Source organism: Poecilia reticulata, chromosome 2, assembly GCF_904066995.2.
Source record: "Poecilia reticulata chromosome 2, P_reticulata-male-v2, whole genome shotgun sequence".
Classification (NCBI taxonomy): domain Eukaryota; kingdom Metazoa; phylum Chordata; class Actinopteri; order Cyprinodontiformes; family Poeciliidae; genus Poecilia; species Poecilia reticulata.
In genome coordinates this window covers 28,835,515-28,850,391 of record NC_088831.1, presented here as the reverse complement: position 1 = coordinate 28,850,391, position 14,877 = coordinate 28,835,515, and the positions used below count along the sequence as shown (strand labels likewise).

Here is a 14,877-nt window from a genome sequence, read left to right as displayed (position 1 = left end):
GAAGCGAGTTAAGCCTGTTGGTAATATTTTTTTTTGTTGAAATTTGACACCGCACATCCACACCCATTATCTCTTGCAAGTAACGTGACTATTTTGTCTGTTGTATTTGACTGAAGATTTTAAATTTAGGTAAACTGGATCAGTTTAGGTAAGTAAAAATGTTAAACTATAGTGTTGTTTTTTAGTTTTTGTACGTTTGTTTTCTGATTTTAAAGTCATTTCCTGTACAGAAATTTCAGTTCTCTATTGTCTTTTTTTACTTTGAGTAACTTGCTTTAGCGTTCTGACACTTCAAGTTGAAACACAACATATTTAGTGATCAGCAGAAACCAGTGATTCTGATTCCCTCATCATTGTTTTGATAAGGGAACCATGACTGACTTAGCAGTAATGGCTAGGTTAGTACTTAGTAGTTACTGATTAAGACCCACACTGACGCTAGTTTAACATTAACCTTTAATGGTGGGGAATATTTTTTTTTAACAATTTATAACCCAATTGAACGTCTATTCAACCATCCATGCAGTCATAACAAAATTATCTGAGTTTGTGATGTCATCATATAATTTCCAAAATGGAGGCGCATCTGGTCATTTGATTGTTTTGGTTGAATTTGTTCAATAGCTACAGGATTTTAGTAACATGTCCTAGATTACACTCAAACTACTTTACTTGCATTTTTGGAAATGTCTTCCATACTTTCTTTTTTATCTCTGAGTTCTGAGTCCAAATTTGGCTGTACAAGACGTTGACAGAGTCTTCATTTTTAGTTTAACAAAAGAAATATACAAAATGTATAATTATTCTGTAATAATATTTCATTTATGTTTGTTAGCAGTCCAACAAACATAAATCTTGATGTTAATTAAATGCGATACGTTGATTTATTTTTTTCTGTGCTCTACACGAAAAAATAAAAACTGCCAGAGTTCCTCCAGTTGAAGACGCAGCAGACTGCAGACTCTGTTTCATTTGTTCTAGCTGTATGTAAAATATTCTCACCATTATTGCCTTGCGTTCTGCACTCAAGAGTTCTTTAGTGCCTCTGTAACATTGCAGTGCATGCAGGCCAGCAGAGGGCAGCCACAGAGAGCAAATGTTCAGATTAAGTCAAAAGTCTAACTGCGTTACCCCCGGGGGGTTTGTTAATCCCCGGCAGCAGGCTGCAAAGCCAGACACACAATTAACTCTGTGGCGTGTCAGGGAAGGTATGGATTAGAATAAAATCGTACCAAGTGTATGAATGCCCTCTCTGTTTTACCGAATCTTTGAAGGTCCTTGTTGCTTTGTTGCAGTTCTCCAGCCAAGTGAGCACATCTGACTTCTGTTGGATCGGGTCAGGGTGTGAGGTTGCCTGATGCACACATGCAGGGGTAAGCTGACCTTAGCAGGCAGGATGCAGCCAATGTTCACCCTTACAACAGAAGAACCTAATTTAGCTTTATGTTTTGTTGTTTTTTATTATTATTATTCTGGTCAACATTACATGTGTTTTTCATTTTGAGAGTATCACATACTACATGAACTACTGTTTACTGCTGGTTTTTTTTTTTTTTTTTTTGCAGTAGTAGTTTACTTACAACTTCCTGTCAAGTTATAGACTTTTTTTAAGCTCCTACTTCTCAAAATAAGTTATATTCAGCACTATGCAAAAGTCTAGATTCATCCTTACTTTTCTCATGTGCTCATGTTGATGAAACAAATCCTTGCAATCTTTTAAAATAATTTAAGCCTGTAGTTTGTAAGGATTTCTAATATTTTTTCTTTGAGGGACGATGCATATCTCAGGTCATGTTAAGGTTCATTTTGGGTTTATTTACTTTTTTTTTTTCCCCGCTATAGATTTCCGTTGTTTCTTCTAAACGTAGTCAAAATAAAGTTTATAGAACTATTGATCTTGAGTGACATGAGGATGACAAAACTTATGAATAGTGTTTTGGCTGCATTTATGTATAGGCCAGAGCCCTGCATGTGCACATGATTTTGCTGCACATATGACACATTCACATGACCACAAATCCCCACGCAAAGTGATCATGTGTCAGCCCAGTTCTTATCCAATTTTAAGCATGAATCTACAAAGTGGCCCTTATTTTAACTACTCTGATGAAGGGAGTGCCATCTTATTTCTAACTTTTTACATCACGAATATTAATGTTTCAAAACAAAATGGCTTTCCGTATGTGGAGAAAAGCGAACAGACAGTAAGTTTAAGACGGCAGAACAACACTTTCTACATCTACAGCTTGTCTGTCACCTCAAATCTTTTGTGATATTCTCATTTCACAGGTTTTGCTTTTCTTTTTAAAAATGGAAACCACACAAACAGAAAAAAAAAAAAAAAAAACGATGGGCCCATGCTTGGGCATGCAGACACTGAAGCAGATTAATTCTCCGCCGCACTCTAAAAACTGCTGGGTTATTTCTTTGACCCGAATGCTGGGTTTATGCTGCTGGGACAAAACTAAACAAAGCTACCAAACGGCTTTCTGAGTGCAACAGAGGAAGCGCTCTGCTTCGAAACAAAGGAGCTGGTTATTTACTTCGAGTTGGGGAAAGTGGACATCCATCCGGTTGTGATCAACAGGGTCTGCCAGGGTGGAGGGGTTCTCTCAGTCTTCGGTTTTCTGGAACTGGAGGATGATCGGCTCTGGGGTGTGGGGGGGATACCAAGCAGCTGCAGAAAAACAAAGAGTAGAGACTTTACTTCTTGAGGGTCTTCATGGGAAAAAAAAAAACATGTTCCACAAAAGCTGCTCTTAGCCTTCTACCACACTCCATTGAGAGTGCCCTGACTTACTGCATGGTTCAGCAGCTTCCCAGCCCCAGAGAGGAAGGCAGAGAAACTGATTGGCTACATAGAGTTTTTTTTTTCAGTTTACATCTAACTATTAAATTCTGAATTTATTGTATGTTTTACTGAGCCAAATTGCATAATTGTTGTTGTTACTCAATTAGAATGATAGTGACAACAACGACATCCCATCCTGTCTTAAAGCAAATATTGGGTCAGAAATATGACCCAATATTTCTTTAATCTAACTCAGTATGCTGCGTCAAACCCATAAACCAAACTTTTTGTGTTAAACCAACCTAGATCTGGAACCTTATTCGTTTTTAGACCAGCAATTTTTAGAGTGTATTAACAAAAAAACATTCAGTTCCCAACAGGAAATGTTGCAGGCTCATGTCTGGGCTTGAAATGTGCAGTTGTCAGATACCAGACATGCTTTATTTAGCCAAACACTACAAGACGACACAGAATACATGAGCCTTTATGAAGCATAGGTGAGGAAGGCATTCGGTTCAAATGTACGTCTTCCCACAAAAGTATTTATATCCACTAAACAATACACGGTTTTCATCTTAAAATCCTCTAAAAATGTGTCATCACATTCAGCTCTTTTAACTCTAATTGCACTTAAATTAGAACTCACTTAATTGTTGAAGAGTGCATTTGTGTGAAATTTAATCTAATCTAATCTAAAATATAAACTAGAACGTTTTCAGGAGCGATGTTCAAGTCCTCATCTGATGATTGTTTAGCACAGCTGCAGATCTACTAATCAACGGTCGTCCACTTAAACTGACAACCTTAGCATGGAGAACAAGTAGTCAGATGCCCCACAAGCCATGCAGGGTGCACAGCAAACTTATCTGGTACAATACAACATGAGGCCATACCATTGCACATGACCAGTGAAACATGGTGGTGGCAGTATAATGCTGGGTAGATGCCTTTACTTTAAAAGGGAGGGGAGAAACTAAAGACTTGAGATTTTGGTCTGAGCCGTGTTTACCTCTCAGCAGGTTGGTACTAAACATTCAGCCGTGAATACAACCAAACTGTTTAGATCACGTGTTAGAATGGCCCAGTCAAAGTGCGGCCCGCCTGGAGAAAATTCAGAATTTAAAGGACACCGTGCAGATTCTTGTGACTTATTTATGTTTTTAATGCGTGCACTGAGAAAGTTGGGTTTCACTTTTGTGACTGTTTTACTCTATTTTACTCTATGTTATTATTTGACCCCCCCAAATAGTGGTGGTGGGGGGGGTGAAACGAAGAATTAAAAAGAACGCTCTAAGTCTGCTTCTGCCGGCTGACATAATCAGTCTCTTTCATACAACAGCCCTTTGTCGGCGCCTTGCATTGTGCGGCAGACTTAAGCTACAACTTCAGGGATTAAACAGAAGCACATGATGATTCAACCCCGTGATTTGTGGAGGAGAGCTGCCTCATGGACTCAGTCATTTCCTTTTTCTTTTCCTTTCCCCTTCTTCCTCCTCCGAACACCGTCTCCTCCTCTCCCTCCTTCTCCTCCTCTGCATCGCCCCCGCAGTCCCTGATGGCTTCCCCGCGGCTGGAGACGTTCTGCTGCCCGAACCGGGACGCTGCCACGGAGTTCGCGGTCTCCTTCCAGCCCGTCCTGTTCGGGGCTCTGAGTCTGGGCAGCGCCGCTCTGAGCCTCGTGTTCGCTGTTCTGCAGGTTCTGCCGAAGCGCAAAGGATACAGGAGACTGGGACAGTACCCTCTGCCGAGGCCCGCCTCCTCCTCCAGAATATTGTTCATCATCAGTATATGTGACATACTGGGATGCACAGGTAAACAAATCAATCGTCAAAAGCAGCCGATTTAGTTTGCTTTACTTTTTATGTATCTTTTTTTTTCTCCTAATTTAGTCAAAGGAAGAAAAAAGAAAAAAAAGGGGGGGGGGGGGTGAAGGAGTTGTTTTTTTTTTCACAGCGTGGTTCTGGGTTTGATTACGCACATGAATAGTTTCTTTTAACCCCTTTGTTGCTCAACAAAAAGACAGAGGACTTGAAAACGTCTGGAATTAAGTTGAAATTTTGGCTAATTAGTCGCAGCCCAGAGGGTCTGAGGATATTTACTTTTAGCATTTTCCTCATCAGAAATAAGTTGTGGAAAAACTGGACAATCAACAGGAGAGAGGCGGGGAAACACCCTGGATAGGTCGCTAGTTTATCGAAAATAAACTGAGCAAAAAAAAAAAAAAAAAAAAAAAAAAGAAAGTAAAGTAAGAAAGTAAAGAAAAACAACAGAACAAAAGAAAAATTGTAATTAAAACCGCTGTTTTTTTGTTTGGTCAAAAACTGATTAAGTAAATTATATTTTTTTAAAAAGTTAGGTTTTTTTGCCTCTTTTTATTATTCTAAAAGAAATATGTAGAAAATATTTGTTTGCAGCAAAGTATATTTAAAAAAATGCATTTATTCCAAAATTGGTACCATATTTGTCAACCATCATATATGCCAGTAGGAGGCGCTGTTTTATACAAACACTTCAATAGCGCTGTACTACCTACATGTTTGAGTTTCCAATACATTTTCTTAGGAGCACACTTGTTAAGTAAAGTATTTAGAAAGGATTTAGCGGTTTTTAAGACTTTGATTTTGAAAATCCCCCTCACCAGATATACTCCATACACAAATTAGGGTGTGCAGGATTTCAGAACATGAAGCAATTAGAGATTGGTTTCATTTAAGAACATCTTATTTAGATATTAAGAGGATTCCAACTCGGGCTCATCATCCTTTTTGATGACAAACCAGTAAAGCGACTTATATTTGTAAATGTTATATTCTGAAACAATGATCAAATAAAATGGTTTCTATTTGTTTGTTCATTTCTGAATTCTAGTCTGCTTAAAATCCAACAAAAAAAAAGTGTAAGATGAGCAACTTATGAGAAATAATAATAATAATAATAATAATAATAATAATAATAATAATAATAATAATAATAATAATAATAATCTTCTCGCCATGCTTGTAAAAATGATAAAAGTTGCAAATAAACTCAGCATAAATGCATTCTGACACTATTTCAATGTGTTAAATCAGCAAAGACTATTTTTTCCTCTGGAGACAATTTGGCAACATTTGTTAAAAATTAATACTATATATAATAACATTCCACTTGCCACAGGCCCTGTAGGGTAGACAGCAAACTGATCTGGTATAACTTAATATATCAGTGTTTATTGCTGTAAATGCTCTTTGAATGAGTCACAGCTTTTATTTTAGTGCTTTTTTTTTTTTTTTACAACGGGGATTTGCCACTAATACGTTCAAAATGTTTAGATTTCTGCTGGATTTCACACTTAGGGTACGCTGCCTGCCAGGAGGACGGAAATGTGTTTCCAACGTGCATTTAAAACTGAGCAAGTGTAACAATATCACTTCCTTCAGGAATAAATAATCTGATCCTGAACCCGTATCTCTGTTCGGCAGTTATAAAAATGAAATATCCTCTCATTTAGTGCTGGGAGGCTGTGAACTCCGTGTTTTTGTAGTAGTTTATATACGTCTGTTAATCATTTCTTTTACAGGCAGCCAAACCCACCTGCTGCTCCCTCTGTATTATGAGTACCTGTTGTGGAAACTCCGTTCACATATTGGATGAAGCTGGAAAAGCAGTAAAACTCGGCTTTCCTATTGCCATCATAGACATAAGCATTATTAGATTTCCATGAGGTCAGATTTACGGCGAGTCCCTGCAGAGTGGCTGAGGAGCTGCAGATTGCAAAACCCAGCAGAAAATATATAAATAAGTAAAACAGTTAAAGTTAATGCTGTGTTTCACCAGAATCCCTTTGGAAATGTTGACAAAATGAAGAGGCAATTAAATTTAACTTGTAAATAAAGAGGGAGCAATGAAGACAGGCAAATTTTGACCAATTCCATCCTAGATATTTATATATTTTCTTTCCAAATCAAATTTTCTTTTTGCTTTAGACACAAGCAATGAACTTCTAAACAGCAAATCATGTTCAGTCGCAAATATATGTTTAAAAAAAAATGTTGCTGCAATTTTATTACAGATTTTATGTATTGCTTTCTAACAAAGACTTAACCAAACTACATTTAACTCTATTTTCTCAAATATGACAATTTTTGTCCATCCGTCTCTTTAGTATAGCAAGTTGATATTGGCTGGTTAATAAGCTGGATCATCTGCTCTGCTTGCAGAGCAGAGCAGATGCTACGTTAAGGAGTTTGCTGCTTAACGTAGCTTTACTTTTATAAAAGTGATGGGTGACACTGCTTTCATTTCTGTACCATGTCTGTCCTGGATTTTTGTGACCAGGACCGATCCGGACTGCAAACTGTGAGTCTGTATCAGAAAGTTAGGGACGTTCACAACTAGTCATTCATGCTGGATCTTGAGATCAAATCCCTCATGTGGTTTTGCCTGTTTCAGACCTGGTGAAATCCTGGATAAAGTTAACTGTATTTAGAGATCCTGAATATAAATTTTTTAAACCAAATTAAGCCCAATTCCAACCTAAGCACCCATGTTATTTTAGATTTCTTTTCCACACAAAAATGCGTGTAACAATCAATTTTTTAGGCTTCCTAAAGAGGGAAAAAAAGCTCTCAATCCAATGCTTTCATGCAAAAGTCATCATTCTCTCACGTGAGCAATAAAATGATTAATTATACTTGCTTTTTTTTTTTTTTTTTTTTTTTAATTCAGCCCTATCCTGGAATCATTTAGGATTTCAAATATCAGTGCTAATACCTTGATTTTTACTAAAAGCTTATCACACCAGGAGACTCCGACGCTCATGTCTCCGGTCCAAGCTGTTGCTCAGCATGCAGAGGAAGCACAGCTCTCTGACACCTGAACTGTTCATTCATCACTTTTCCTGGCAAGAAGACGAGCAGGTGAAGTCATGTGTTTCCACGTCCGGCTAGATCCAGTCACCGCTGTGGAATTAGAGCTGCACACAGACGAAACACGGAGCCGCATGCATTCTGCGTTGCGTGGAAGTTCCAGGAGTCCTCCTTATTTATTTATTTTTTTCCAGTTTTGCAAAGGAAATGGAAACACCCCCAATAAAATACATCCGCTAGAAAGCTCATATTTCCATGATGTCAAGCTATTAAAAGGACTCCCTGACTGACAGTAATTCATTCAAGCAGTGAACCAAAACAGCTAAGAAAAGCAAACACGTGTTGAAACGTTAATTGAAGCCAGGTAATTTCCACATGGGCCCTTTGTGTTTACTCCTCTTTCCTCCTCCAGTTTAAGATTCAGTGTGAGTCTCTCTGTTTCAGGGATCATTGTCAGGTCCTCTGTGTGGCTGGGTCTGCCGAGCATCGTCGAAGGCATCTCTGTGACCAACAACACGGACGTGTTGCCAGAGGCCTTCTGTGTTGGCAGCGCAGTAAGTGTAAAAGATGCTCCTTTGAACAGCTTCATGTGGTCAAGCAGCTCAGTTACACTGCAAGCCACACATCTTGTCTTTGGTTTATGCTTGAAAGATTACAAGGAAGGGGTTTTTTTTGTTTGTTTGTTTGTTTTTTTCTTTTTATAATCACGCATGATTCTGGAAAATGTAGATGTCACGGGAGGTCATTTGCTCGAATCAGAGTAGGTGGGGGGAAAATTGTGTCTCGGTTTCCAGCTTCCATGTGACTCTTGTGGTATGATTATCTCGAGTGAACACATCACCGTTTTAAAGTGTTTACACAAAATGTACAAAACGGTATAATCTATCAAAATCAATCAGCAGGGTGGATTCTTGTCGTTCTGATGAGAACTCTCTGTTGTGTATTTAAAGAAATAATGAGATATCTGAGATTTTATCAACATTATAAGGTATTTAAGAGCAAGAAAGCATCAGATTTATGAAAAAAAACTGCTAGTAATCAATGGCACAAAAATATTAAATTCAGGATACATTTACCAAAAATAATTCTCTGATGACTAAATAATAATTTAAAAAAAAACAAAGATACCACACCAACACTGCTTTACACACTAATTAAAAGGGGAAATTTCAATTTGGGATTAAAAGTATTAATTATAACGATTAATCTAAGAATTACCAGGAGCTTATGAGGTTATTTTGAATGCCTAAAGGAATTTGGGTTTTGAACCCAGTTTTGACTCCTAATATCCACTTTAATCTCAGAGTGGAGAGAAAAAGATACCAGCGCCAGGAACTGAACTGAGAAGCATGAGAGATCTGTCTTATTAAGATACGGCCAGTTGAAAAAAAATGCATTGTACTTTTTTTCTAAAGCGATTCATTTCGACTCAGAAACCTCTCTAAACTCCAAAACTATCTCACAAGGCAAGAGTCGTTTCTTTATGCTGGGATTTTCACATTCAAAGATGTAAAACTGTAATCATTTCACTCGATAAAAGACTGGTTTAAACTTTATATTTCAAGATCTGGTCAATGGTGGATTATTTAAAAATTTCTAAATGAACCAAATAACATGATCAATTGGTTGAGGTTATAAAAACACTCAAGTGTGGGAGACACTGGGACTTCAACTGTGGAAATTTGTTCGGCTAGATCTAAAGTCTGATGGGAGCTGGAGAGGAGCACTGAGATGAAAAGTCAAATCGGAGGTGGTTAATTGTTTGGTCGATCTGCACTGGTGGCCATTCAGCAGTCAACTGTGTGGCAGACATGCTAGCAGTGTTAGCTTGACAGCATCTGCTGTTCTGTTTTAGCTTCCAGGCAGAGAATGTCTAAATTTCCAGAATGGGAAGTGTTTCCAAACAACCAAATATTTCTCTCTTGGGCACAAGGGGGAAAAAAAATGTGTAAGCAACAAGTGGGGGTGGGGCAGTGTTGTGTTTCTCTATGCTTCGAACATCTAGAGAAAAAAAGCAGACTAAACCTCATGACCTTTATGAGTGGCAGCTTTATCAGTACCTTTTTTAAACATTGGCATGCTCAGGCCTGCTTTGTTTATGGCCAGTTGCCACCAAATACAATAGATTTTGTGCTTCGTAAACCACAAATTTTGCTGGTAATCGTCCATTTCATTGTGCTGCAGATGTGGATCCAGCTGTTCTTCAGCGCTTCGTTTTGGTGGACCTTCTGCTACGCCGTGGACGTCTTCCTGGTGGTGAAAACCTCTGCTGGGATCAGGTTCTTTTGAGCTTCGCTTCTTCTCCTTCGCAGTTCATTATTACCTCAAACCTTCCTCCTGTAGAAGACAGGACAAAGCAAAAAATAAAAAATTCAAAACTGAGAAGAACCCATTTAGTTTCAGCTCTATGTGAAGATTTTGTCCCTTTTTCTCACTCCTGGCTCTGAGTGAGGAGCTGTTTGATGACACAATAATAGCTGTTCATGTTCCTCTACTCTTCCTGTCAAAGCGGCATGTTTGTTTTTTGTTTTTTTTTTTCTATGAGAAGAGAGGAAAAAGAAATACCATCCACAAGAAACAGATTTTCAGCTTGTGCTGCTGTGAGTGCGAGTCTCATGACTTTCTCTCCTCCTCCCCACCCCCCTCAGCACCATTGTCCTCTACCACATGATTACGTGGGGTCTGGCCATGCTGCTGTGTGTTGAAGGAGTGGCCATGCTCTACTACCCATCCATCTCTGAGTAAGATACTTTTCCGTTTTCCCGAAGATAAATCAAAATCCCCTTTCAGTGTCGCAGCTGAAAGCCATGAGAATCGTTTATCAAGCAATCTTTCTGTCCTGGAGAACAATAAAGTTACTGATTGAATGATCCAGGATGTTTTTTTCTAATCTTTTTTTTTTTTTTCCCACACGAACTGCTTTGCATAAAATGACGGCAGTGACATTCTGATGGTAGCACAAGGGAAAGATTTCACAGCTCCGGTTTTATTGGATTTCTCCAGTTGATCAGAGCGTCCCAACTAACAGATTTAAATCTGACTGGTGATGGTTTTTTTTGTTTTTGTTTTTGTTTTTTAGTGACTGACATCATAGGATCTAAAAATGGAGCTAAAATTTAGGATGACGGCAAGAAGGCCTTCCAACCTTGAAGACTTGATGTTTGTCGCAAAAGATAAATCATCAGTGGAAGAATGCACAATTCGGCTCAGTAATTACAGAAAAAGTGAATTCCCGAAATGTCAATAAATATTTTTCTACTGATTGTTGAGGAATAGAAAACCAAAAAACATTTTGGCCTGCCGTTTTCCAATAAAATGTAAATAAAACCAGATTTTTCTTCTTCTTTCCAAAATAAAACTAGTGTAGAATCTCATTCATGCAGGATTTCTGAAGGAGCCTTTTTGAAAAACGTTCAGTTGCCTGAGGGATAAACTGGGGAATTTCCCAGATATTTTCTTTTCACATTATTTTATTATCTTTGAGAGATGCCTGATGAAATAAAACAAATTCTAAATCTAAATTTGACAGGGCCTGAATGAAATTAGGCTTACATACCTCTATTAGATTAGATTATTGCCCTAATAATAAGATTCTTGTAAATCAAGAACATCTCAGTTTTTCTTTTAGGCAGTTCTTTTGAAACCCGGTCATATGTTTGACCGCTTGCTGTCACTTCATCTCAAATAGCCGATTTGGAATCACTCTCATCATTTAGGGAATATTTCTGGGGACAAATTAGTGGATTACTAGAAATAATAATTTTTTTTATTATTGGATTAATATCATGGTTTTTACCTCTTCTAACAAATCAACTATAGACTGACTAGACTGTACAGCCTTGAGTTAGAATCGTATATATTTCTACAGCACATTGCATTTCTATTGCATTTGATATGTGGTTTTTGTCCACTTCTTCTTACCAGAATGTCACTGGAGTCATTTTATTCCGATTTTTATATTATTTTTTTCTTTTTGTATTGATATTTTATTTTTCAATTTGTGTTTTGCTGTGTACAACGTTTTATTGTTCTGGAAGCAGCTCGTCAGATTAAATGCAACTTGTCAAAACGAATTATTTATCCCACTGCTGAATAAATCATGTTCCCTCTCCTGGTGCAGCTGTGAACAAGGCCTCCAGCACGCTGTTCCCCACTACATCACCACATACGCCCCCATGCTGCTCGTCCTCATAGCCAACCCCGTGTTCTTTAGCCGGACCGTCTCTGCAGGTCGGTTCACCTCTGCCAATTCACTCTCGCACAAGTGGCAGTGCATCGCGGCATATGTTTGCAAGAAAAAAAATAAATACAAATAAAGGCGACCTTCTGATCTCTCCGCAGTGACATCTTTACTGAAAGGACGACAAGGAATCTACACTGAAAATGAGAGACGGCTGGCTAACGAGATTAAAATCCGCTTCTTTAAAATAATGCTCGTGTTCTTTGTTTGGTAAGTTACGGCTCCACTCTGATTTTCACCTCTGTATGTCTAAATGAACATTGTACGGTTATCTTGAGATACCCCTGCCCACCCTAATGCAATCCAGTTACCCAGTTACATTCAGGTCCAATAACATCCATTCCAAATCCAACTTTCCCAATTAGAAGGGATGAATAGTTTGTTTTCCTGTCAGCAGTTAGCATTATATTGACCCAAAGATACAGTCTTGCTTTGTAATCATGTTCCTTTAGTGTTTTAAAGCATATAAGTGGGAATAATTACAGTCAGTATTAGCGTGGTTATTATTATCTGACATAATTAGCATTATAATTGTTAAGTTGATTAGAACACGTTCCATAATATTTGTTGGTTATTTGTTTTATGTCGAATGGCTCTTTGTAAGATTGGATCTTCGTTCACGTTGGTGCAATTTTTTTTTTTTATTATTTTAGCTGGGCTCCAAATATCATCAATGAGTGCCTCCTCTTCTACCTGGAGATGCAGCCAAATATCACCGACAACAGTCTGAGAAACATCAGGAACGCAGCCCTCACCACATGGTTCATCATGGTTGGTTGAACGGCAACGCCAGACGCCGTTTCTATGACCATTTAATGACTTTTATTCATTTTTGCATCATACTTTTTTCAGGGCATTCTGAACCCGATGCAGGCTTTCCTCAACACCCTGGCCTTCCACGGCTGGACGGGTTGGGACGTGGACCTCAACCCGCAGCGGAGCAGGGAGCTGGCCTGGGACTCGGGCTCCACCTCGGTGCCGAACGCGGCCGGACAAAACCCGGTGGTGGGAACGACTCTGCTGTACCAGAGTCACGTTCAGGAAGTGCAAAAGAACACGATAGGAAACGGACAGCAGCACTCGGACGCCATCAGTGTCCTCTCTGAAGGTAATTGGCTCGCCAGTGGCGCAAGCAGCTCGCCAGTATATCAGGGCTGGTGATGCGCATCGTGTGCACGCAGCTTCACGACACGCACTTCTACCACAGACATCCTCGCTTAGAGAACGTAAACGGTTACACTTTAGCGATCCTCACCAGAACAAGAGACAGTAGTTCATTTTATTTTTTTCATTTTTACATCATCAGTGTTGTTGGTGACCTCTGTTATGCAACGTCTTATTTTTGACCTCAACGTAGAGCAGCTGTAGCGTGAAACTACACTCCTCGGGGATTTTATGGATTGTCTGTAAATAATGATCTGAAGTGGATGAAACATTAACGGTCTATTTGGTATGTGGATACACAGCTGAGAGACGTGTTTGTTTATTGTGTAATTTAATCAGTGACTTTGTGACTTTCCATTCAGGGTTGCTAAGCATCATTATTTACAGATAATCAGATGATTAGCAGAGAGCAATGGTAAATATGCACATAAGCAGGAAAAAAAATTCCCATATCTGGAACTAATGCGGTCTAATGCAACAATCCTGTGATAAATATTTGTCAAGCTTGTATTGTTAACTTTCTGATCGGTTAAAAAAAAGAGAAAAAAATCCTCCAGCGGAGGATGCGATGCAAAATCTGACTGACATTTAAGTGGTATAAACTGTTACCTACCACATTCAGGCATGTTTGTTGTACTGGACTGCATCAGTTTTAGCTGTAGGTGTGCCTTGTGAACTTCCACTGTAGTGTATGTACGTGTGAGTCTACTGAAAACTATGCTATTTTCACTCCAACACTACAGTTCTGTGTGTGCGCCTTGTCTTGTCACTAGCACCTCTGACATCTTTTTGAAAAATAAAAGTTATTCTTCTGAAGGACTTATGGTTTTCATTCATTTGCTAAACATCCAATGCAGTAATAATAAAAACAAACAATACTTGAATTTTAACTACGTTTCATGCAGGGTTTATATTGTGTAATACGTTTTAAGTGTTTTCTGCAGCAACGAGTAATCTGCCCCTGTTTTGTCTTGCTAGGTTCAGAGTCTAGTACAGTTGAAATCCACATTTCCAGCGAGCTACAAGGGGACGTAGACGCTGACGGAGAGTCCTTGGAGAACTCTGAGAGACACTAGCTGGCCTCATCCACACTCCAACTCCCTCCCCTTTTACAACGTATTAGTTTTTAGAAGTTAGACCTTCGTAGTTTTAGTCAAGTGTTATGATGGCAACTGCTTTTGAAAAAGCTGCTCTGACACAGTAGATTCCGTTTTCTGTTTTTAAGACCTTTATTTTATTTTTTACCTCTAAACATGTTAAACCTTCAGCAGTATTTATAGGGTTTTTATTTTTTTTGCCGATCAGCTGAACAGCCCCAGCAATATTTTTTTTTTCTTGTAGCTGTAAAACTTGCAAAACAAACTGACATTTGTTTTGTTATCTAGTTACAGATTGACCTTTAGTGCTGGAAGATTTTCTTTTTTTCCAACGGGCAAATTCTTTCAGTTCAATGCACTGATCTTGTAAAATGGATCCCATCAATAAGCTAAAAAGACACTACAAATTCTTTAAGCTTATCAGTGTTTTTTTTTTATAAAGGCTATTGTATTTCACACCATCAGTCTATGTATTTTTGCACAAATCTATGTCGTATTAAATACCTTGTAGATTTGTTGTTTGCTATGAGTGGTTGTGAAAGACTGCATTGTAGACGAGCTGAACATTTAATTATATTAGTTTGTAAACAAATCAAAAACCAACCTGAAGGATGGACCCTCGACCTTTCCATCGAGTTTCCGCACATTTCCCACGGTCAAGGTTTATTTAGAACCAACTACAAAGTATGAAAATAAATATATGTATAATAATTTGAAACTGGGGACAAACTACACAAG

General features: G+C 38.4%; 1 protein-coding gene across 2 annotated transcripts; it reads left to right on the top strand.

Annotated features, from left to right (window-relative positions):
* The first annotated feature begins 7 nt into the window (after nt 1-7).
* gpr143 (G protein-coupled receptor 143) lies at nt 8-14,654 on the top strand. 2 transcript variants are annotated; one of them, XM_008400754.3, is made up of 11 exons: nt 8-148; nt 1,296-1,373; nt 4,341-4,602; nt 8,083-8,192; nt 9,823-9,917; nt 10,287-10,379; nt 11,759-11,868; nt 11,980-12,088; nt 12,532-12,649; nt 12,731-12,986; nt 14,021-14,654. In XM_008400754.3, the coding sequence occupies exons 3-11, from the start codon at nt 4,347-4,349 to the stop codon at nt 14,116-14,118; spliced, it is 1,245 nt and encodes a 414-aa protein (XP_008398976.2). In that variant the 5' UTR covers nt 8-148; nt 1,296-1,373; nt 4,341-4,346; the 3' UTR covers nt 14,119-14,654. The 2 variants fall into 2 exon arrangements, with proteins under 2 accessions (XP_008398976.2, XP_008398968.2); XM_008400746.3 differs by lacking the exons at nt 8-148; nt 1,296-1,373 and having other exon boundaries at nt 4,105-4,602.
* Nucleotides 14,655-14,877: the final 223 nt, after the last annotated feature.